Source organism: Myxine glutinosa, chromosome 11, assembly GCF_964187855.1.
Source record: "Myxine glutinosa chromosome 11, kmMyxGlut1.1, whole genome shotgun sequence".
In the NCBI taxonomy this organism is placed as follows: domain Eukaryota; kingdom Metazoa; phylum Chordata; class Myxini; order Myxiniformes; family Myxinidae; genus Myxine; species Myxine glutinosa.
The window spans coordinates 122178711-122203209 of record NC_136271.1 but is presented as its reverse complement, the minus strand read 5'-3'; the positions used below and the strand labels follow the sequence as shown (position 1 = coordinate 122203209).

The 24499-nt window shown below is 36.3% G+C and overlaps 1 protein-coding gene across 1 annotated transcript in view; it reads left to right on the top strand.

Moving 5' to 3' along the window:
* Positions 1 to 2625: 2625 nt before the first annotated feature.
* LOC144894349 (ribosomal protein S6 kinase alpha-5-like) overlaps positions 2626 to 24499 on the top strand; it is a 37054-nt gene continuing 15180 nt past the window's right edge. The window contains exon 1 of the mRNA XM_078787080.1: positions 2626 to 2702. Within this exon, the coding sequence (XP_078643206.1) occupies positions 2657 to 2702 (46 nt within the window). The 5' untranslated portion in view covers positions 2626 to 2656. The remainder of the gene's footprint in view (positions 2703 to 24499) is intronic.

Here is a 24499-nt window from a genome sequence, read left to right as displayed (position 1 = left end):
CCCACAGATGTGTACTCCCCCTCCTCCTCCCTCGCACATGTACACAGACATACTCTCGATCTCTGTCCCACCTCAAACCAAAGGGAAAACAGGACTTGGACTTTGAAAGACTTGTGAAACAGATAGGTTTTGAGGGAGGTTTTAAAGGCAGGAAGAGAGTCAACATGTCGAACAGAGGAAGGCAAGTCATTCCAGAGCGGAGGTGCAGCAAAGGAAAAGGATTTCTCGCCAAACGACTTGGTGCTGGTGCGCGGCGGCTCTAAGGTCACAGAGTCGTCGCTTGAACGAAGCCGTCGCCGAGGTTCATAGAGAGTGAGCAAATCGGAGAGATAGTGAGGTCCCGTTCCACACAATGATGTATAACATAGTGTGCAAATTTTGTATTGCACACGAGCAGAGACAGGCAGCCAGTGTAAAGATTCAAGGAGCGGAGTAACATGGTCAGACTTCTTCGCCTTACAGACAAGACGAGCGGCAGAGCTTTGAACCTTTTGTAACTTATCCAAGAGAAACTGAGGGCAGCCAGCATACAAATAATTACAATAGTCTAGCCTTGAGAGGACAAGGGCACAGACCAGAGTTAGAGCAGCTTGAGGAGTAAGAAAGTGGCGAATGGATGCGATCTTTCGCAGCTGAAAGCATGCTGATTTGCAAGTTTGAAGTACTTGCTTGGAAAATGTCATGTTACAGTCGAAAACCACACCAAGGTTCTTGGCCGACGAATCAAAGTTTACATCGGTTTCACCATCAAGCTGTGAATGAAAGCCTTGTAGGTGGATAGGAGCTCAGGTGTGCCAAGGAAGGACTTTGCACGACGGAGGATGCCTAGTCGGCATCTGGCTTTGGAGGCCCACTTTGAAATCTGGTTTGCCCAAGAGAGATCATGGCTGAAAGTGAGACCCAAGAGTTTGAGTGACTGAAACTCTTTGAGACGGTTGTTGAGAAAGTTGATGGGAGGGTTTGTTGAACAGTTCTGAGGGGAAGAGAGTGACTGTGGCATTTATAAGGATTGAAAGACGTTCCAGGTGTTTGACCAGGTTGTGATTTTGTTGAGGTCTGAAGAGATGGTAGAGGCTGCTGCCTGTTTAGCAGAAGGATGATGGATGTCACGACAGAGAATGGAGATGTCAGCAAAGAGATAGAGGATTTTCCAGAGTCAGTCAGATGATTGATGAAGATTAGGAATAAGATGGGACCTCGAACATGCCTTGGGATACTCCAGAATTGACAGGGTGGGGAGAAGAAAGGGTTCCGTTGAGAGCCACACGTTGGCTGTGAGAGTCGAGGAAGTCACTAATCGAAGAATGGTGTTCGCCTTGCATTCCATCGGCAGACATTTTGGAGAGCAATGCAGGATGCCAGACTGTATCGAAAGCTCCAGATATGTCCAGAGAAACTGCCCTGAATTTATGTCTGACATTGGGCCTCCATCCATTGTTGGGTGAGTAGAAACAGCATATCCAAGGTGGAGTAACCTGGTCTGAATGATTCTTAGCTCACCTGGAACGCAGTTCCGGGGAGCTTATGCGATGGCGCGTCATCAGTCCGTAAACACTTGCAACTTTTTCTCTGAAACCGCTGATGGGATTGTGACCAAACTTGGCACAATCAAAATAAAGACCGATTACTGCACTGTAGTCACAAGAAGGAAGCCTGTATGCTATGTTGTGACTAAAGTTTGTTCACGGCATTAAATAAATTGGGGTTTACTGGGGGTCAAAGTGGATCCAGGTTTGACCCCCAAAAATAGGAATTTGCTTTTTCCTCTGAAACTACACACACTATTTTGATGAAATTTGACCACAACCTTCATTACCCATGATGTACCAACGTTTGTTCCCGGCATTTAAAAATTCGGGGTTCAAGGCAGTCTATGGAGGGGGGGGTTTGGGGGAGGGTTGCCCCCCCCCCCTAAAATAGAAATTTGTTTTTTCATCTGAAACTTCACACAATATTTTGATGAAATTTGACCACAACCTTCATTACCCATGATGTACCAACGTTTGTTCCCGGCATTTAAAAATTCGGGGTTCAAGGCAGTCTATGGAGGGGGAGGGGAAGGTCGCCCCCCCCCCCCCCCCCCCAAAAATAGGAATTTGTTTTTTCCTCTAAAACTACACACAATATTTTGATGAAACTTGACAACAACCTTCACCACCCATGATGTACCAAAATTTGCACATGGCATTAAAAAAAAAATCAGGGTCTGAGCAGGTACGTGGGGTGGGAGTTTACCCTTAGTGTCATTTCCTGTTTTATTTTACCTGGTGAGAACCCAGAGGTGTTGCCACTATTTTTTTAATGTCAACTGTGATGATGGAATCCAAGTCATGGAATGCCATCCTCTTTCTCTGTTATTCTTGACCCTGCTCTCCACTACCCTTGCATATCAGCCTAGAAAATACACATAAGCCTCTTTACATGTCAAACTTCAACGAAGATCTCCAATGGAAGGTGTACGTCAATTCGAGGGAAGGTACGTACAGATATGACATATACTAGCAGAATAATGATAACAATCATTGAAAAAAAACTCGAAATCGAGGACGACACGGAGTAAGAGGCGGAGCTTCTGCTCCTCCAGCGAAACGGTCTCCGCTAGCCCCGCCCCCTTTCCACCTCCGACCCGCCCTCGGTTACGGCAGGAAGAGGAGCAATGGAGGAGGAGGACGTCTTGACGGTGGAGCATGAATTACGGAGTGGTGGGTTGTAGCTGCTTCGCTCAGGCGACCGTGACGGGGCCGAGTGAGGTGCAGGGATCGTGCATTCGCGCGCTCTCCGTCTCATTTTCGAGTCGAGGCGTTCCCTCTGTTTTCAACCCTCTGTTCTTGGCCTTGTCTCCTGTCCTCCCGGATTCCCTGACTGGACTCGTTTCTCGGGCACGGCAGGGATTACACTGATCCTGATCGTCATCACCGTGACCAACTCGCAGCGTTTACCTCACATTTTACACTGATCGTTCTCACCTTAATCAACTCTGTGTTTACCTCACATTTTACACTAATTATAATTATTCTCACCTTAATCAACTCTGTGTTTACCTCACATTTTACACTGATCGTTCTCACCGTAATCAACTCTGTGTTTACCTCACATTTTACACTGATCGTTCTCACCTTAATCAACTCTGTGTTTACCTCACATTTTACACTAATCATTCTCACCTTAATCAACTCTGTGTTTACTTCACATTTTACACTGATCGTTCTCATCTTAATCAACTCTGTGTTTACCTCACATTTTACACTAATCATTCTCACCTTAATCAACTCTGTGTTTACCTCACATTTTACACTGATCGTTCTCACCTTAATCAACTCTGTTTTTACCTCACATTTTACACTGATCGTTCTCACCTTAATCAACTCTGTGTTTACCTCACATTTTACACTGATCGTTCTCACCTTAATCACGTCTGTGTTTACCTCACATTTTACACTGATCGTTCTCACCTTAATCAACTCTGTGTTTACCTCACATTTTACACTGATTGTTCTCACCTTAATCAACTCTGTGTTTACCTCACATTTTACACTAATTGTTCTCACCTTAATCAACTCTGTGTTTACCTCACATTTTACACTGATTGTTCTCACCTTAATCAACTCTGTTTACCTCACATTTTACACTGATTGTTCTCACCTTAATCAACTCTGTGTTTACCTCACATTTTACACTAATTATTCTCACCTTAATCAACTCTGTGTTTACCTCACATTTTACACTGATCGTTCTCACCGTAATCAACTCTGTGTTTACCTCACATTTTACACTAATTGTTCTCACCTTAATCAACTCTGTGTTTACCTCACATTTTACACTGATCGTTCTCACCTTAATCAACTCTGTGTTTACCTCACATTTTACACTAATCATTCTCACCCTAATCAACTCTGTGTTTACTTCACATTTTACACTGATCGTTCTCATCTTAATCAACTCTGTGTTTACCTCACATTTTACACTAATCATTCTCACCTTAATCAACTCTGTGTTTACCTCACATTTTACACTAATCATTCTCACCTTAATCAACTCTGTGTTTACCTCACATTTTACACTGATCGTTCTCACCTTAATCAACTCTGTTTTTACCTCACATTTTACACTGATCGTTCTCACCTTAATCAACTCTGTGTTTACCTCACATTTTACACTGATCGTTCTCACCTTAATCACGTCTGTGTTTACCTCACATTTTACACTGATCGTTCTCACCTTAATCAACTCTGTGTTTACCTCACATTTTACACTGATCGTTCTCACCTTAATCAACTCTGTGTTTACCTCACATTTTACACTGATCGTTCTCACCTTAATCAACTCTGTGTTTACCTCACATTTTACACTGATCGTTCTCACCTTAATCAACTCTGTGTTTACCTCACATTTTACACTGATCGTTCTCACCTTAATCAACTCTGTTTTTACCTCACATTTTACACTGATCGTTCTCACCTTAATCAACTCTGTGTTTACCTCACATTTTACACTGATCGTTCTCACCTTAATCACGTCTGTGTTTACCTCACATTTTACACTGATTGTTCTCACCTTAATCAACTCTGTGTTTACCTCACATTTTACACTGATCGTTCTCACCTTAATCACGTCTGTGTTTACCTCACATTTTACACTGATTGTTCTCACCTTAATCAACTCTGTGTTTACCTCACATTTTACAATGATTGTTCTCACCTTAATCAACTCTGTTTACCTCACATTTTACACTGATTGTTCTCACCTTAATCAACTCTGTGTTTACCTCACATTTTACAATGATTGTTCTCACCTTAATCACGTCTGTGTTTACCTCACATTTTACACTGATTGTTCTCACCTTAATCACCTCAGTGTTCACCTCACATTTTACACTGATTGTTCTCACCTTAATCAACTCTGTTTACCTCACATTTTACACTGATTGTTCTCACCTTAATCAACTCTGTTTACCTCACATTTTACACTGATTGTTCTCACCTTAATCACCTCGGTGTTTACCTCACCGTGACCAACTCGCAGCATTTACCTCACATTTTACCGCCCCCAACCCCTCTTTTTAATAATAGACTTGTATTTGAACTCTCACACGTTGAATGTATTTAATAAATCCCCGTAAGTGCTTGTTCTGTGTATAATGGAAGTGAAGTGGTAATTGTGCGCCGCCGTGACTTCAGCCTCAGGTGCGACAAATCCATCCTTGGGGCACGTGGACATCAAAACGAAGGAGGTTAATGTTATTTAACATTTAAACGACGTATCCCGTGGAATCTTCACCGCCCTGTGGTGGCTTCCAGTGATACTCGTCAGAAAAGCCGGTTTCTTCCTCCAGGTGGCTTACGGGGATCTCTTTCGAAGTTGTCGCAACTTTAACGTGAGAGTAAACGGCTGGTAATATCAGGTGGCTGTGGCTACCTGTCGACCCTGTTGTATTTCACATCGCCAGGAAGTAGATATGCGGATTTGGATAGTCATGTGATCCCTGCAACACCGATTAATGCTAGGAGAGAGAGGGGGATGAGGGGTAGGTGTGTGTGTGTGTGTGTGTGTGTGTGTGTGTGTGTGTGTGTGTGTGTGTGTGTGTGTGTGTGTGTGTGTGTGTGTGTGTGTGTGTGTGTGTGTGTGTGTGTTCGATCGATCGATTCCATAGGCTTTTCACCAGTAGTTTTTGACAATCCTGCTGTGTGTACGAGCTAAACCCTGTGGTGCTGTCCGAAAAGAGTGGTTCTTTGGGCCAACACCACAACCTGTCAAATCTGTCCTCAATGTCTCTTCACACATCCTCATGATTGGGTGGCTCATTGAACAAGAGGATCGGTGGTGCATTGGTTGCATACAGTCCTCCCCGTCTGGGAGGTCGGCAGTTCAAACCCCGGCTGAGTTATACCAAAGACTTTAGAAATGGTACGTGCTACTTCCTTGCTTGATGCTCAACATTTAAAAAGGATAGAGCACAGGTAATCATAGGTTGGCAACCAGTGTGCAGGCTTCATTGGCTGAAATATCCCAGTGCCATCTAACACTGACTCTAACTCTGACCATTATTGCCACCGCAGGTGGACGGAGGTTATGTTTTTACCCCTGTCTGTTTGTATGTCTGACTGTGGGGCAGAATATCTCAAAAACTGATGGACGGATTTAGACTAAACTTTGTGGACAGTTTTGGCGTGTATTAAGGATGACTTGATTTGATTTTGGTGAAGATTCAAATCTGGATCAGAGAATCTTTAAGTGATTCTTCACCATTGAGAATAGGGCCAAAAACTATATACAGTATATATATATATATATATATATATATATATATATATATATATATATATATATATATATATATATATATATATATATATATATATATATATATATATATACATACATATAATGTCATGAACGGATTCGGACAAACCTCAGTGGGATACAAAACGTAAAATGTTCAACCTGGCGAAGGTATGCTCTATACTGTGTCTTTCTATTTTTGCAATATAGTCCTAAATATTAAAGGAACCAAGCGCAGCAAAGGTTTTACTTTTAAATTGATATACAACAACAACAACATGCATTTTAAGGCCATTTTCCCTGCAAGAGCCGGGGTTAGCCTTGCAGTCCCCATGACAATCTTCTGCATTTTGCCCTATTTTCTGCATCTCCCCCTGTTAACCCCCTTGCCCGCATTTCTTCTTCCACCATCTTTGGCCAAGTCTTTCTCGGTCTTCCCCGTCCTCTACTTCCTTCCACATTCATTTCCATCACTCTTCTCAACCAGTCACTTTCATCCTTCCTCAACACATGACCAAACCATCTCAACCTGTTCCTCTTCACAGCATCAATCACAGGCTCTATTCCCATCATCATTTGTCTTCCTCTCTCTCAACGCTACTCCACACATCCACCGAACCATTCGCATTTCCACCCTTTCCAGCCTTCGTTGCTGCTCTATGTTCATTGCCCATGTCTCGCTCCCATAAATCATAACACTTCTCACACATGCAGCATACACCTTTCCCTTCAGCTTCAACGACACTCCCCTCCTCGTCAGCACGCCACTCAGTTCCCGAAACTTCTTCCATGCACATCTTGCTCCAGCAACCATTGCCGAGTCTGATCCACCTTCTGCATTCAGCATGTCTCCGAGGTAGCAAAATGTTTTCACACCTTCCAGCTTCACGCCGTCTCCAAGATCCAACTCAACATTTCCTCCATCTGCAGCTCCCTCTGTGCACACCTTACACTTGAATGTAGCTGCCACACTGGTTAATGACCCTCTCAAACCACTACATTTTTGATGAACCCACTCAGCGCACATTATACATTGAATGGAGTTCACTCCGACACCCTTCCTGCACACAGCACAGGGCCACTTCCCTTTTCTTTCCACCTCACCACATGCTTTACCACTTGCCATCACCTTCGTTTTTCCGATATTCACCTTCAGACCTTTTACCTCCATACATTCCTTGCACTTGTTCATCTTCTCCTTCAGTCCATCCATACTTTCTGCAATCAACACCAGATCATCTGCATACAACAACTCCCACAGTAAACCGTGGCAAACCGTTTTAAATTGATATATGTGGGAAAATTACATGCCCAGACCAAGAATCAAACCCATGTCCTCTGGAAAACCGTACCAGTGCTCTGCCATCTGAGCTGTCTGGGCGACCAAACATGTAATTTTCCCACATATATGATTGCCACTCTCTTTCCGTCAATGCTTCCGGGGCACTCGCTGCCAACCATAGCAGCACCAACGGCCTGAACACGAGAGGGTCTTCCTCCAATGGCGAGTCAAATCCATGTCCTCTATTATAAACAACACTGAGGGCGTAGTGAAACAATTAGATTAATGAACAGGATTAATTAATTAAATTGATATATGCAGGAAAATTACATGCCCTGACCAGGAAATCAGGTTTTACTTTTTTTGTTTTTTTGTATACAGAATCGAGGCTCGTGAAAGAGCTAACATTTATTTCACAAACAAATCAACCAGACAGACAAAATATATAAAAAGAGGGAGCGGAAGACAAGATGGGGAGAGAAGGGGAAGCGCACAAACACAACATTTGAGAGCAGGGAGATGTGTGGGAGGGAGAGGGCTTGGGGGGAGGAGGCGTGGGAAGGGGGGGAACTTTACTTTGATAAACTTAAAAAGAAATCTTGTTCTTTTTTGTATGCAGCACATGGATATGGGTAGCATTATTTGCTTGGGGTGAAAATAAAACTATTGGTGAGGCTGATATTATATTTTTAGAGATTATCAAAAGTTGTACGTTAAATCTAATGGGCGATCTGAGTTTGTTTCATCCTCAATTGATAGAAATGGGGTTCAAATGACGAGCCACTTGCATTCTCAGCTGATATTTACGATTCTCTCTTTTTTATTCTTCAGCGTATTTGATAATGCAGAACAAGTCCTCTCCTTGAAGCAAACACTGATAGCAAACTGGCAGCGAGTCTCTGCATGCCGCAATTCCGTTGGCTCTTCACTCCTGCTGCGAGTTTGCTTACGTATCAAAAGTGCCGCTATCAATGTCTAAAACTCCTGCCGAATCCAATGTCCTTGAAGGATCAAACTGGAAGAGGTCTCTCGGGAAATCAGAAGTGACTTTCTATTTTTAAAATCGGTGAATCTGGTGGAAAATGTAGGTTTTTAAGCTACAAAGAAAGCTCACATACAGTGGCAGTCATTCAGAAAAATTCAATCTTCATTTATTGAGCTGATGTAGCAAAGTGAGTGAAGTCTGCATCATTTGAACCTTGGTGATCATCTCCATGATTATTTATCACCTTCGCCATTGTAGGTGGATGGACGTTATGTATTCATTCCTGTTTGTATGTTTCTGAACAGGATATCTCAATAAGTTATGGACAGATTCGGACGGAACTTGGTGGACAGATTGGGTTTGTGACGAGGACGAATTGAATTGATTTTGGCGAAGATCCGCATCTGGATGGAAATTTTTATTATTTGTTTTAAAAAAGTGAATCTTCACCATTGAGACATGGGCCCAAAAATTATACATACCACAATATCTCAAAAGGTTGTGGATGGATTATGACAAAACTAGGTGGATGAGTTGGTTTGGTGACGAGAACAAGCCAATTAGATTTTGGTGCAGGTCCAGATGCAGATCTGGCCTATCAGTGGGATCCAAATCGTAAACTGTTCAGCCTGGCGGAGGTATGCGCTTTACCGAGTGATATTCCAGTTCTTGCAGTGAAGGTGAAGGTTCAGATCATTTAAATGTCTTCTCGGGTCATTTGGGAAGAAAAGCGCAAGCAATGTTCGTATTTTTCCAATTTCTCCAAAAGGGCCTTTCCCTTTTCTTTCAAAAGGTTGCACATTGGTTGCAGCAGATCAAACACATCATTGCAAAACTGCACCTCAACACTGCTATCAGCCATTGTTTGGAATAAGGAATGTCAAAATAATTTGCCTTGATTTCTTCCTCGACGCAGGAGAGCATGGATCTGCTGATGATGTAAGGAGTGAGGATCTGAAAGGAATCGGATTGCCAACTCGCTACGTGTAACATGCAACTAACGTGACTTCTTGCAACTCGTTAATTCTTGCCAACTTGGAACACAGACTCCTGATGTGCGATGCAATGAAATGTGGGAATCGTCTGACCAAGATGCTTCTTCAGTAGTGCAATTGAACCACATTGATTTCCACTCGTCAAAGCAACACAGTTCCTCTTTAACTTCAGAACTATGGGAAACAGCACAGGCAAATACAAAGTTGCGCAAATCTCCAATGTCTATCGACTTACCCACTGCAACCTTAACATGATGTTCTTCTGTCTTCCAATTTATTTCGACATATGAGACAGCACCTCACTTCTGTAGCTGAGAGTCACGCAGCTCAGCTTTAATTATTTGACAAGTTGAAGAATCTGCTTTCTTTCCTGCAGGATCGTTCTTGAGCTGAGAGTCAAATCTAACAACAAAGCAATACTTGATGAAATCCACTCCGGAGAAAGATTATCTTTTTGTGATTTTCGCGATTTCCAACAGCAGATTTTGTTGCTGACAAATGTCCCAACTTGAGAGACTCAGACATTGTTTCAGCTTTGAGCTCTCCTTTCCAAGAGAAGTTTTCAGTCAAGCAATTTGCCATTTCCTCAATTTTGAACCAAGCAGGACTTGAGAAAAGAGTGCTTCCAAGCAAGTTGGTTGTCTTTATCGAGCGCAGAGGTATTTACCTCCTGAGGCCATTTTGTACCTGTATAAGGCAACTATACGTCCCCTCATGGAGTACTGTTACATTTGGGTTGGAGCACCAGCCTGCCACTTATCTTCACTTGATAGGCTCCAGAAACACATAGTCAACCTGGTTGGGGTGGAGATGGGTTCAACTCTTCAAACGCTCTCTCACCGTAGGTCGATTGCTACTCTTGGTTTGTTCTTCAGATATTTTCATGGCAAATGTTCTGTTGAACTTTCTAACTTGGTTTCTCCCATACGAGTGTTTGGACGCAAGACTCGGTTTGCCATCTCCGCTCACACATACACTACAGCTGATCCAAAGTGCAGAACGAAAGGCTATGCAGATAGTTTTATCCCTCGTGCTGTCTCGCTCTGGAATTCACTACCTGTAACATGCTTCCCATTATACTACGATTTACTCTGCTTCAAGAGGAATGTCAATTCATACTTCCTACATCTTTGAGGTTTAATCGCATTTTACCCGACCTCTGCGACTTCTGGTGTCTTGGATGTTTTTTGGGTTTTTTTTAAAATTAATTAATTTATTTATTTTTATTTTGCTTTGCTTTATCCTTATATTTTTCTGACTTTCTCTAAGCCCCTTACCTCGAGTGGCGCATGCCTTGTCTGGGGTGATATCCATTAAAAAAAATTGTTTTCGGTCAGATTTGCCTTCCAGGAAGAGAAGGCAAGCAGAGAGAGAGACAGAGACAGAGTGAGAGAAACAGAGACAGAGAGAGAGAGAGAGAGAGAGAGAGAGAGAGAGAGAGAGAGAGAGAGAGAGAGAGAGAGAGAGAGAGAAAGAGAGAAAAAAAGAAAGAGAAAGAGAAAAAAAAAAAAAAACGAAAAAAAAAGAAGGTTTCGGTGGAAGAATTCCCAGGCTGAGCTAATATCAGGTGTAGTAAATATGGGAGACCATTCATGAAGAGATGGCTGCTTGCAGGCTTTGCTTGTTATTATTCTTAATCGATATTAATGATGTCTGATTCTTTTGAAAACCAACTTTACCACTTTGCCAATGATTCCACCCTGTGCAGAGTGGTACATCATTCTTGTGAAAAGTCAGCCGCTCCCGAATGCCTTTTATCAGACCAGGACAAGATAAGCTAACATGACATTCAATGCTGGCAAATCACACATTCTCACTCTGTCGCACAAATCAGCAATGGAACTATCCCATCGATTTCTCTGGGCACCCACTGGAAGAGGTGCAGTGCTGGGAACTCCTTAGCATCACTATTTGTCATAAACTTTCGTGGGAGTATTATACCTACAAACAAGCATCAAATGCAAGTCAACCTTTGGATATTATCTGAAGAGCTGAGGCATTCCCGAGCCACACCAAGCTCATTGTGGTGCATAAGGCTTTCAGACGGAGGTCCCATAGAGTATGGCTGCTCACTCTGAGCTCGCGTTACTGCCATCCACATTACTCGTTTTGAGGCAGTCATAAAGAAGGTCTTCTGCACCATTTAAATCAGGGGGTGCATACCCAGGGTCAAACTCTCCCACCAGTGGCAAGCTGACAGACTTTCTCATTTATACAAGCTTATATCTAGCCACACTCCTCTTACCTCTGCCCTCCCTAAGGCACACCAGGTCTAATGCTTTCTCAAACAACCCTTACCTTCTCATCCTTCCCAAGTTGGTTGCCTGCTTACTTTTATTTCCCAGGTCGAAAATCCCATAAAAACCAAAAGAGACCAGTGGGACATTTCTATGGGTCTCTATTAGAAATCACGGTTTCTATTGGTTTCTACAGGAACCAGTACAGTTTCCAGTAGAAACCTAACCAGATTCGGTTGAAACCAATACAAACCATGGAAACCAATAGGAACCTTTACGTTAAACTGGTTCTGTGGAAACCATTAGGGTTAACTGGTCTGAAATCCCATATACCAACCAAAATACTTAAATTCTATTTTGTTTTAAACAAATGCAAACCACACAGTTTCATGTGGAATTGAGTTACAGCCATGTTCTTTATAACAGGAATGTACCGTATATGTGAATGCAAGTTGTTTGGAATGTATGTGTGAATGCAAGAATCAGATAGCTCATTGGTAGAGCACTGGTACAGTTCACCAGAGGGACTTGTGTTCAATTCCCAGTCTGGGAATGTAATGTTCCCACATATGTCGATTGGTTATTTTCGTTCCTGGTCATTTATGTATTGGTTTTCAGTTTATCTCCTGCTGGAGATCAACTTTATAACAAAAGTGCACGTCTTAGGAAATTTTACAACTGTTTTTTATGCCTCCGCCCCGAAGGTGGCCGGAGGCATTATGTTTTCGGTTGTCCGTCCGTCTGTCCATCCGTACAGGCTAAACCTATTTTATCTCGGCAACAATATGTCCAATTGAGACAAAACTTTCAGGGTAGGAGTGACTCCCATGCAGAATGTTTTTATGAAAATTGTGACGTCATAGGTCACGTGGTATGGCAGCCATATTGGATTAAATGCAAATAATTTAATAATATTTCTCGGAAACCGCTCAATGGAAAAAATTGAAACTTGGCACATTGTCAAGTACTCCCAATGGGGAACCAAAGCATGATAATGACATCATAGGTGAAGTGGTATACCAACAAAAAATGTTTTAATCGAATTCCTTATCCTAAAAATCTGAAATTGCATGCACATGATATATGACCCATTTGTATGGAAATGTGAAATTTATGACATCATGGGTCACATGGTTTGGCTTTGATTGGATTTCAATCAATCAATCAATTCAGTTTTATTGTCGTAAAAGTCGTAAAAGGCGACAAACAGGGTTGGCGGCAGGAAGGGCATCCGGTCGTAAAACATTGCTTCAAAAAGGGGACCAACAAAAACAACAACAACCACGGTGCCCGAAAAAGGCCAATCCCCGCTTTGCGGGGAAAAATGGCCTCTAAAGGTGTTTAAAAAAAAATCAATTCAGTTTTATTAGAATAAAAGAAAAAAAGAAAAAATATACATGACTGTAGTCCAAGGACTAATAATGTCAAGTTTACAATATAAATAATTTCACACAGTAACAAATACATTATACAGCCAAAAATAAATCAATTATCTATTTGCATTGGTGAATCAATCAAAACAGAAGAAATTCATTTAAAAGGTTGAAATGCTTCAGTCAATATATGAATGTCAATAATTACATTCAAAATATCTAAATATTTGTATTAAATAGCCTACACTGACTTAAAATGATAATTTTAATATATCTGCCGAATTTATAATTTAATGATTTATATATAAATATAAATAATTAAAAAATAAAAATAAATGGCTAACCCCCGCTCTTGCAGGGAAAATGGCCTTAAAATGATAATTTTAATATATCTGCCGAATTTATAATTTAATAATTTATATATAAATAAAAATAATAAATAAATAAAAAGGCTAACCCCCGCTCTTGCAGGGAAAATGGCCTTAAAATGCCTGTTGTTTGTTGTTTGTACACTGACTTAAAATGGTATAATATATAACATTACAAAAATAAAATATTCAATCAATTAATCAAAGTATTTCAAATTATGCGTCTTATTTCAGTTATACAGGAAAAATGTATTTACTTTGTGTCAAGAAGCACATGCTGTTAATAAAAATTAAAATATTTCGAGATTATTACAGAAATTCGGAAAAATCATCAAAACAAAACAAAATAAATTAATTTTAAAAAGTTAAAATACATTAATCAATAATCATGCTCCCCAAATTATGCATTTTATTTCAATAATACAGGAAAAATATATTTACTTTGTGTCAAGAAGCACATGCTGTTAATAAAAATTTAAATATTTCGAGATTATTACAGAAATTCGGAAAATCAACAAAACAAAACAAAATAAATTAATTTAAAAAGTTAAAATACATTAATCATGCTCCCCAAATTATGCATTTTATTTCAATAATACAGGAAAAATATATTTACTTTGTGTCAAGAAGCACATGCTGTTAATAAAAATTAAAATATTTCGAGATTATTACAGAAATTTGGAAAATCAACAAAACAAAACAAAATAAATTAATTTTAAAAAGTTAAAATACATTAATCATGCTCCCCAAATTATGCATTTTATTTCAATAATACAGGAAGAATATATTTACTTTGTGTCAAGAAGCACATGCTGTTAATAAAAATTAAAATATTTCGAGATTATTACAGAAATTCGGAAAATCAACAAAACAAACAAAAAAAAAATTAATTTAAAAAGTTAAAATACATTAATCATGCTCCCCAAATTATGCATTTTATTTCAATAATACAGGAAAAATATATTTACTTTGTATTAAATTACACATGCTGGTAATAAAAATTAAAATATTTCGAGATTATTACAGAAATTCGGAAAATCAACAAAACAAAAACAAAATAAATTAATTTTAAAAAGTTAAAATACATTAATCATGCTCCCCAAATTATGCATTTTATTTCAATAATACAGGAAGAATATATTTACTTTGTGTCAAGAAGCACATGCTGTTAATAAAAATTAAAATATTTCGAGATTATTACAGAAATTCGGAAAATCAACAAAACAAAAACAAAATAAATTAATTTAAAAAGTTAAAATACATTAATCCTGCTCCCCAAATTATGCATTTTATTTCAATAATACAGGAAAAATATATTTACTTTGTGTCAAGAAGCACATGCTATTAATAAAAATTAAAATATTTCGAGATTATTACAGAAATTCGGAAAATCAACAAAACAAAAACAAAATAAATTAATTTAGAAAGTTAAAATACATTAATCATGCTCCCCAAATTATGCATTTTATTTCAATAATACAGGAAAAATATATTTACTTTGTGTCAAGAAGCACATGCTATTAATAAAAATTAAAATATTTCGAGATTATTACAGAAATTCGGAAAATCAACAAAACAAAAACAAAATAAATTAATTTAGAAAGTTAAAATACATTAATCATGCTCCCCAAATTATGCATTTTATTTCAATAATACAGGAAAAATATATTTACTTTGTGTCAAGAAGCACATGCTATTAATAAAAATTAAAATATTTCGAGATTATTACAGAAATTCGGAAAATCAACAAAACAAAAACAAAATAAATTAATTTAAAAAGTTAAAATACATTAATCATGCTCCACAAATTATGCATTTTATTTCAATAATACAGGAAAAATATATTTACTTTGTGTCAAGAAGCACATGCTATTAATAAAAATTAAAATATTTCGAGATTATTACAGAAATTTGGAAAATCAACAAAACAAAACAAAATAAATTAATTTTAAAAAGTTAAAATACATTAATCATGCTCCCCAAATTATGCATTTTATTTCAATAATACAGGAAAAATATATTTACTTTGTGTCAAGAAGCACATGCTATTAATAAAAATTAAAATATTTCGAGATTATTACAGAAATTTGGAAAATCAACAAAACAAAACAAAATAAATTAATTTTAAAAAGTTAAAATACATTAATCATGCTCCCCAAATGATGCATTTTATTTCAATAATACAGGAAAAATATATTTACTTTGTGTCAAGAAGCACATGCTATTAATAAAAATTAAAATATTTCGAGATTATTACAGAAATTTGGAAAATCAACAAAACAAAACAAAATAAATTAATTTTAAAAAGTTAAAATACATTAATCATGCTCCCCAAATTATGCATTTTATTTCAATAATACAGGAAAAATATATTTACTTTGTGTCAAGAAGCACATGCTGTTCATAAAAATTAAAATATTTCGAGATTATTACAGAAATTCGGAAAATCAACAAAACAAAAACAAAATAAATTAATTTAAAAAGTTAAAATACATTAATCATGCTCCCCAAATTATGCATTTTATTTCAATAATACAGGAAAAATATATTTACTTTGTGTCAAGAAGCACATGCTATTAATAAAAATTAAAATATTTCGAGATTATTACAGAAATTTGGAAAATCAACAAAACAAAAACAAAATAAATTAATTTAAAAAGTTAAAATACATTAATCATGCTCCCCAAATTATGCATTTTATTTCAATAATACAGGAAAAATATATTTACTTTGTGTCAAGAAGCACATGCTATTAATAAAAATTAAAATATTTCGAGATTATTACAGAAATTCGGAAAATCCACAAAACAAAAACAAAATAAATTAATTTAAAAAGTTAAAATACATTAATCAATAATCATGCTCCCCAAATTATGCATTTTATTTCAATAATACAGGAAAAATATATTTACTTTGTGTCAAGAAGCACATGCTATTAATAAAAATTAAAATATTTCGAGATTATTACAGAAATTCGGAAAATCAACAAAACAAAAACAAAATAAATTAATTTAAAAAGTTAAAATACATTAATCATGCTCCCCAAATTATGCATTTTATTTCAATAATACAGGAAAAATATATTTACTTTGTGTCAAGAAGCACATGCTATTAATAAAAATTAAAATATTTCGAGATTATTACAGAAATTCGGAAAATCAACAAAACAAAAACAAAATAAATTAATTAAAAAAGTTAAAATACATTAATCATGCTCCCCAAATTATGCATTTTATTTCAATAATACAGGAAAAATATATTTACTTTGTGTCAAGAAGCACATGCTGTTAATAAAAATTAAAATATTTCGAGATTATTACAGAAATTCGGAAAATCAACAAAACAAAAACAAAATAAATTAATTTTAAAAGTTAAAATACATTAATCCTGCTCCCCAAATTATGCATTTTATTTCAATAATACAGGAAAAATATATTTACTTTGTGTCAAGAAGCACATGCTGTTAATAAAAATTAAAATATTTCGAGATTATTACAGAAATTCGGAAAATCAACAAAACAAAAACAAAATAAATTAATTAAAAAAGTTAAAATACATTAATCATGCTCCCCAAATTATGCATTTTATTTCAATAATACAGGAAAAATATATTTACTTTGTGTCAAGAAGCACATGCTATTAATAAAAATTAAAATATTTCGAGATTATTACAGAAATTCGGAAAATCAACAAAACAAAAACAAAATAAATTAATTTAAAAAGTTAAAATACATTAATCATGCTCCCCAAATTATGCATTTTATTTCAATAATACAGGAAAAATATATTTACTTTGTGTCAAGAAGCACATGCTATTAATAAAAATTAAAATATTTCGAGATTATTACAGAAATTCGGAAAATCAACAAAACAAAACAAAATAAATTAATTTTAAAAAGTTAAAATACATTAATCATGCTCCCCAAATTATGCATTTTATTTCAATAATACAGGAAAAATATATTTACTTTGTGTCAAGAAGCACATGCTGTTAATAAAAATTAAAATATTTCGAGATTATTACAGAAATTTGGAAAATCAACAAAACAAAAACAAAATAAATTAATTAAAAAAGTTAAAATACATTAATCCTGCTCCCCAAATTATGCATTTTATTTCAATAATACAGGAAAAATATATTTACTTTGTGTCAAGAAGCACATGCTATTAATAAAAATTAAAATATTTCGAGATTATTACAGAAATTCGGAAAATCAACAAAACAAAAACAAAATAAATTAATTTAAAAAGTTAAAATACATTAATCCTGCTCCCCAAATTATGCATTTTATTTCAATAATACAGGAAAAATATATTTACTTTGTGTCAAGAAGCACATGCTATTAATAAAAATTAAAATATTTCGAGATTATTACAGAAATTCGGAAAATCAACAAAACAAAAACAAAATAAATTAATTTAAAAAGTTAAAATACATTAATCAATAATCATGCTCCCCAAATTATGCATTTTATTTCAGTAATACAGGAAAAATATATTTACTTTGTGTCAAGAAGCACATGCTATTAATAAAAATTAAAATATTTCGAGATTATTACAGAAATTCGGAAAATCAACAAAACAAAAACAAAATAAATTAATTTAAAAAGTTAAAATACATTAATCATGCTCCCCAAATTATGCATTTTATTTCAATAATACAGGAAAAATATATTTACTTTGTGTCAAGAAGCACATGCTATTAATAAAAATTAAAATATTTCGAGATTATTACAGAAATTCGGAAAATCAACAAAACAAAAACAAAATAAATTAATTTAAAAAGTTAAAATACATTAATCATGCTCCCCAAATTATGCATTTTATTTCAATAATACAGGAAAAATATATTTACTTTGTGTCAAGAAGCACATGCTATTAATAAAAATTAAAATATTTCGAGATTATTACAGAAATTCGGAAAATCAACAAAACAAAAACAAAATAAATTAATTTAAAAAGTTAAAATACATTAATCATGCTCCCCAAATTATGCATTTTATTTCAATAATACAGGAAAAATATATTTACTTTGTGTCAAGAAGCACATGCTATTAATAAAAATTAAAATATTTCGAGATTATTACAGAAATTCGGAAAATCAACAAAACAAAAACAAAATAAATTAATTTAAAAAGTTAAAATACATTAATCATGCTCCCCAAATTATGCATTTTATTTCAATAATACAGGAAAAATATATTTACTTTGTGTCAAGAAGCACATGCTATTAATAAAAATTAAAATATTTCGAGATTATTACAGAAATTCGGAAAATCAACAAAACAAAAACAAAATAAATTAATTTAAAAAGTTAAAATACATTAATCATGCTCCCCAAATTATGCATTTTATTTCAATAATACAGGAAAAATATATTTACTTTGTGTCAAGAAGCACATGCTATTAATAAAAATTAAAATATTTCGAGATTATTACAGAAATTCGGAAAATCAACAAAACAAAAACAAAATAAATTAATTTAAAAAGTTAAAATACATTAATCATGCTCCCCAAATTATGCATTTTATTTCAATAATACAGGAAAAATATATTTACTTTGTGTCAAGAAGCACATGCTTTAATAAAAATTAAAATATTTCGAGATTATTACAGAAATTCGGAAAATCAACAAAACAAAACAAAATTAATTAATTTTAAAAAGTTAAAATACATTAATCATGCTCCCCAAATTATGCATTTTATTTCAATAATACAGGAAAAATATATTTGCTTTGTGTCAAGAAGCACATGCTGTTAATAAAAATTAAAATATTTCGAGATTATTACAGAAATTTGGAAAATCAACAAAACAAAAACAAAATAATTAATTTAAAAAGTTAAAATACATTAATCCTGCTCCCCAGATTATGCATTTTATTTCAATAATACAGGAAAAATATATTTACTTTGTGTCAAGAAGCACATGCTATTAATAAAAATTAAAATATTTCGAGATTATTACAGAAATTCGGAAAATCAACAAAACAAAAACAAAATAAATTAATTTAAAAAGTTAAAATACATTAATCCTGCTCCCCAAATTATGCATTTTATTTCAATAATACAGGAAAAATATATTTACTTTGTGTCAAGAAGCACATGCTATTAATAAAAATTAAAATATTTCGAGATTATTACAGAAATTTGGAAAATCAACAAAACAAAAACAAAATAAATTAATTAAAAAAGTTAAAATACATTAATCATGCTCCACAAATTATGCATTTTATTTCAATAATACAGGAAAAATATATTTACTTTGTGTCAAGAAGCACATGCTATTAATAAAAATTAAAATATTTCGAGATTATTACAGAAATTCGGAAAATCAACAAAACAAAAACAAAATAAATTAATTTAAAAAGTTAAAATACATTAATCAATAATCATGCTCCCCAAATTATGCATTTTATTTCAGTAATACAGGAAAAATATATTTACTTTGTGTCAAGAAGCACATGCTATTAATAAAAATTAAAATATTTCGAGATTATTACAGAAATTCGGAAAATCAACAAAACAAAAACAAAATAAATTAATTTAAAAAGTTAAAATACATTAATCATGCTCCCCAAATTATGCATTTTATTTCAATAATACAGGAAAAATATATTTACTTTGTGTCAAGAAGCACATGCTATTAATAAAAATTAAAATATTTCGAGATTATTACAGAAATTCGGAAAATCAACAAAACAAAAACAAAATAAATAAATTAAAAAAGTTAAAATACATTAATCATGCTCCCCAAATTATGCATTTTATTTCAATAATACAGGAAAAATATATTTACTTTGTATTAAATTACACATGCTGTTAATAAAAGTTGAAATCTTTTGAAATTATTGAAGAAATGCAGAAAATCAAAACAAACAGAAAAAAATTCTTTTGAAAGATTAAAATACATTCATCATGTTTCAACTGGACATTTAACAGTTTCACTGGAGCAGGGACACTAGATTGTTTATATCGCTGAGTTCTTGATTGAGGAATGTGTATGTGGTGGGAATGTCTGAGTCCAGTTCGAGAGAGGCTTTGCCGTTCAGTTGGGAGCAGATCACGATGTCGCAAGGAAGCCAGGATCGATTTTGCGAAGTTGGTGAGTATATCATTTCTTCGCGTAGCCAGGGAAGGAGTGCCAAAGCTGCTTAGGAGTTCCTCGTAATGATGTTGATCAGGGTACATGACCATCCTAAGAGCTCTTCGCTGCACTCTCTCTATGCTATCAGACTGCTGTACTGTCAGGCCACTACTCTAAACCAGTGCACAGAATTCCATCAAAGGGCGAATATACACTGTGTAGATGAACACAAGATCTCTGTCTGAAACACCGTTACTCTTCAATTTGCACAAAATGTAGAGGCGGCGGGATGCGCTCTTGATGATTTGCTCGACCTGCGCATCCCACTTAAGGATCGACTGTGTGGTAACACCAAGGAGGCGAAGTGTCGACACAGATTCAAGAACTTAATTTCCCATGGTAATCAAGGGGGGAGGGGAACCATTGCCAAAAAACTTACATGCATTATTTTGCATTTTTCAGCTTTTGGTTTTATTGCATTCAAACAGCTCCACTCCAAAAGAGCATCCACATGAGCCTGTAAATGACTGGTATGTGATTTATTGACAACTTCAGCGATGGTAAGGTCGGCAACATATTTCCATCTTTTGTCAGTAGTCAAGGCAGCATCATTGATCATAATCAGGAAGATTACCAGACCAAGTTTGGTCCCCTGCGGAAATACACAGGACAGCTGTTGCTCGGATGAAGATGCACCACAGTATCGAGTTGTCTGCAGGCATCGCGAAATGAAAGCCAGCGATCACTGGGATAATGGCCGGGTTGACCCCCAGCTGAATCAGCTTCTGAAGAGCCTTTGTGTGGTCGATGATCGAAGGCTTTCATGAAGTCAATTGTACAGATGGTGGCATGATGAAGCTCATCAAGCAGGCTGATAGGGTAACGGGACACAGAGCTGCCTTTCATGTTACCAAATTGCTTTGAATCAATTTGGTCTTTAATATCAGCCATCAGCCATCACCCAAATGTGCCAGAAAGCCTTCCAAAACACGTGCTATTATCGGTGTGATTGATATTGGTCGAAGTTGACTAAATTCAGTGACTGGTGATATCTTCGGCACAGGACACACAGATGCAGTTTTCCAGCTGCTTGGAAAATAACCACTGCGAAGGCAAACATTGAAGATGGTGATCAAGGGCAGTGAAATCTCGAATGCAAATTCCTTTAACAGTCGAATGGGGACATCTGTCGGACGTCCAGCCTTCGATGCATTCAATCTGCAGAGACATTTATAAACCTCCTGTCTTTCAATGGTTGGGGGAGGCAGCACAGGGAGGTAGGCTGGTAATGCAGTCAAGTCCAAACCAGGCAGTTCATTGCATACCTGGGCAAAATGACAGTTCAACTCGTGTGCGATCTCTGATGGCAGTTTGTCTGAATCCAGCAGCAATGGCGATGATTTGCGCATTCCAGTAAGATTTCTAATCTGCTGTTGCCATTTACCAGGTTCGCTCTGAACACAAGATCTCTGTCTGTGTAGATGAACCGCTGAACCATCATCATTCGATTTAACCTAAAACCCAAAAGAACATCTTCTGCCAAACCACCAAATTGATTGACTCGAAACTTTACGTGTGTCATTGACTAGGCATGTTGATTAAAAGATGATCGCAAAAACATCATATGGTGTGGCATCCATATTGGATTGAAGGGAAATATTAAATAATTATATCTCTGAAACCGCTTACCCTATCGATGTGAAATTTTACAAATACCATCGAACACCACTGTTGCATATAGCTTGAAAATGATGATGTTGTAGGTCATGGGGTTTGGTAGCCATCTTGGATAGAAAAATGAACCTTATCCGATCAACACGAAACTTTACAAACGTGATCCCCGACCCATACATATGTAGTGTGTACATTTTAAATGTCATATGTCATGTGTTATGGCAGCCATATTAGCTTGAAAGCCGATATTTAAAAAAAATCCCTTCTCTGAAACCGCTTCACCGATTGATGTGAAACCTGCCATGGCTGGTGAAAATGTGATACTTGTAAACAGCTGAAGGGATTTAAATCAAACTTGTTTATTTTTAGGACAGTGAGCGAGGGCATTTACCCATTGTGCGACTATGCGGATGCATATTGGCGACACAGATGCATTGCTCTAGTTTATTGGTATTTTATGCTGGTCCAGTATTTCACTTTCCTTATTGAAAGCAGTAGATCCTATTGGTCCATGTTCCTATGGGATTTGTCCGATTGGCTTTCTATGGGACTTTCAACCTGGGTTATCCCCTTATTATCCCATTCCTGAGTGCTCTCTTTCTCAAGGTTATTGTGAACCCCCCACCAACCATCCCTCACCTCTTTTTTTTTTTTTTTGCTGGTTGTCAGTTGGTTTGTTCTTTTTCTCTTTCATTCCTCTTTTCCCCTTCCTCTTCTTGCTGTGTTTCATTCAACTTGTATGCAGCTTGTTCACACCCACATGTACCTCTCCACGTCTCCTTGATATCACACTTGGTTATATTCTGCTGTTGGTGTTTCTCCCTTTAAATTTTCTTCCCTTTCATTCTGCTCTGGCTCTTCCACAAGCCACGATCATGTATACAAAATAAGTTTCCCTTTACCTGTTGTTGTTGTCTCATCATCATCATTCGAGTTTCTTTTCATTTCATTTCATTCCTTTTTCCTGTTCCTTCTCATTCTGTTCCACTAAGGACCATTATTACTCGTTTTTTGTGTTTTTCCTCCTTGTGTATATCCATACCCCCACCCACTGCCATACCATACATACCCTTTGGTTGTTTGTGAACCTGCTGCCCTTTGTCATTTAGTTCCTCCCTGAGGCTGGACCCTTGTATCGCAAAAACAATAGGTTCACATAGAGGGATGGGCTAGTTAACAAGCTTTGGGGGCAATCACTGAGTTGAGATCTTTAGTCTTCTTGTCTTTGAGCATAGTTATTCTTTAGCCTTGTGAAGTCATTTGAGGTGTCAAGGGAGAGGATGGAGCATACATCAGAGCATACACCAGAACTATAAACACTGCAAATGGCAATAGCAGCAGTTTTTTGACATGACTGATCCCGAACAGTATCCTTGGATTTGTAGGTATTGCTCTTGGAGTACTGGCGTGCTGTCGAGGAGGGGAGTGTTGTTGAAGCTGAAGGGAAAGGGTGTATGCTGCATGTGTGAGAAGTGTTATGATTTATGGGAGCGAGACATGGGTAATGAACGTAGAGCAGCAAGGAATGCTGGAAAGGGTGGAAATGCGAATGGTGGATGTGGTGTGTGTGGTGGATGTGCGGAGTATCGTTGAGAGAGAGGAAGACAAATGATGAATTGCGAAAGATGATGGGAATAGAGCCTGTGATGGATGCTGTGAAGAGAAACAGGTTGAGATGGTTTGGTCATGTGTTGAGGAAGGATGAAAGTGGCTGGGTGAGAACAGTGATGGAAATGAATGTGGAAGGAAGTAGAGGACGGGGAACACCGAGAAAGACTTGGCTAAAGATGGTGGAAGAAGAAATGCGGGCAAGGGGGTTAACAAGGGGAGATGCAGACAATAGGGCAAAATGGAGAAGATTGTCATGGGGGCCGCAAGGCTAACCCCCGCTCTCGCAGGGAAAATGGCCTTAAAATGCATGTTGTTGTTGTGCTCTTGGAGTAGAAAGAAGCATGTTTGAATGCAGCGAAAACCCACCTGGAAGAAGATTGTTGATTTTGACATTGTTTTTGTTACATTTTGAGTGGACGTTTTAACAAATTTTGAAAAAGACAAAATGGTGTTGTTACAATGAAACGTTCATATCAAACATCATCGCTGAATAAACAGTGTTTCGGCTTGGCAAAGTTTGCTTACTTTTGATTATTTTATCTTTGGTGAGTTTTTCACTGTCACATGAGTAAAAATATTTGTAGTTGGTGGTTGTTTTGTTATGTTTATGA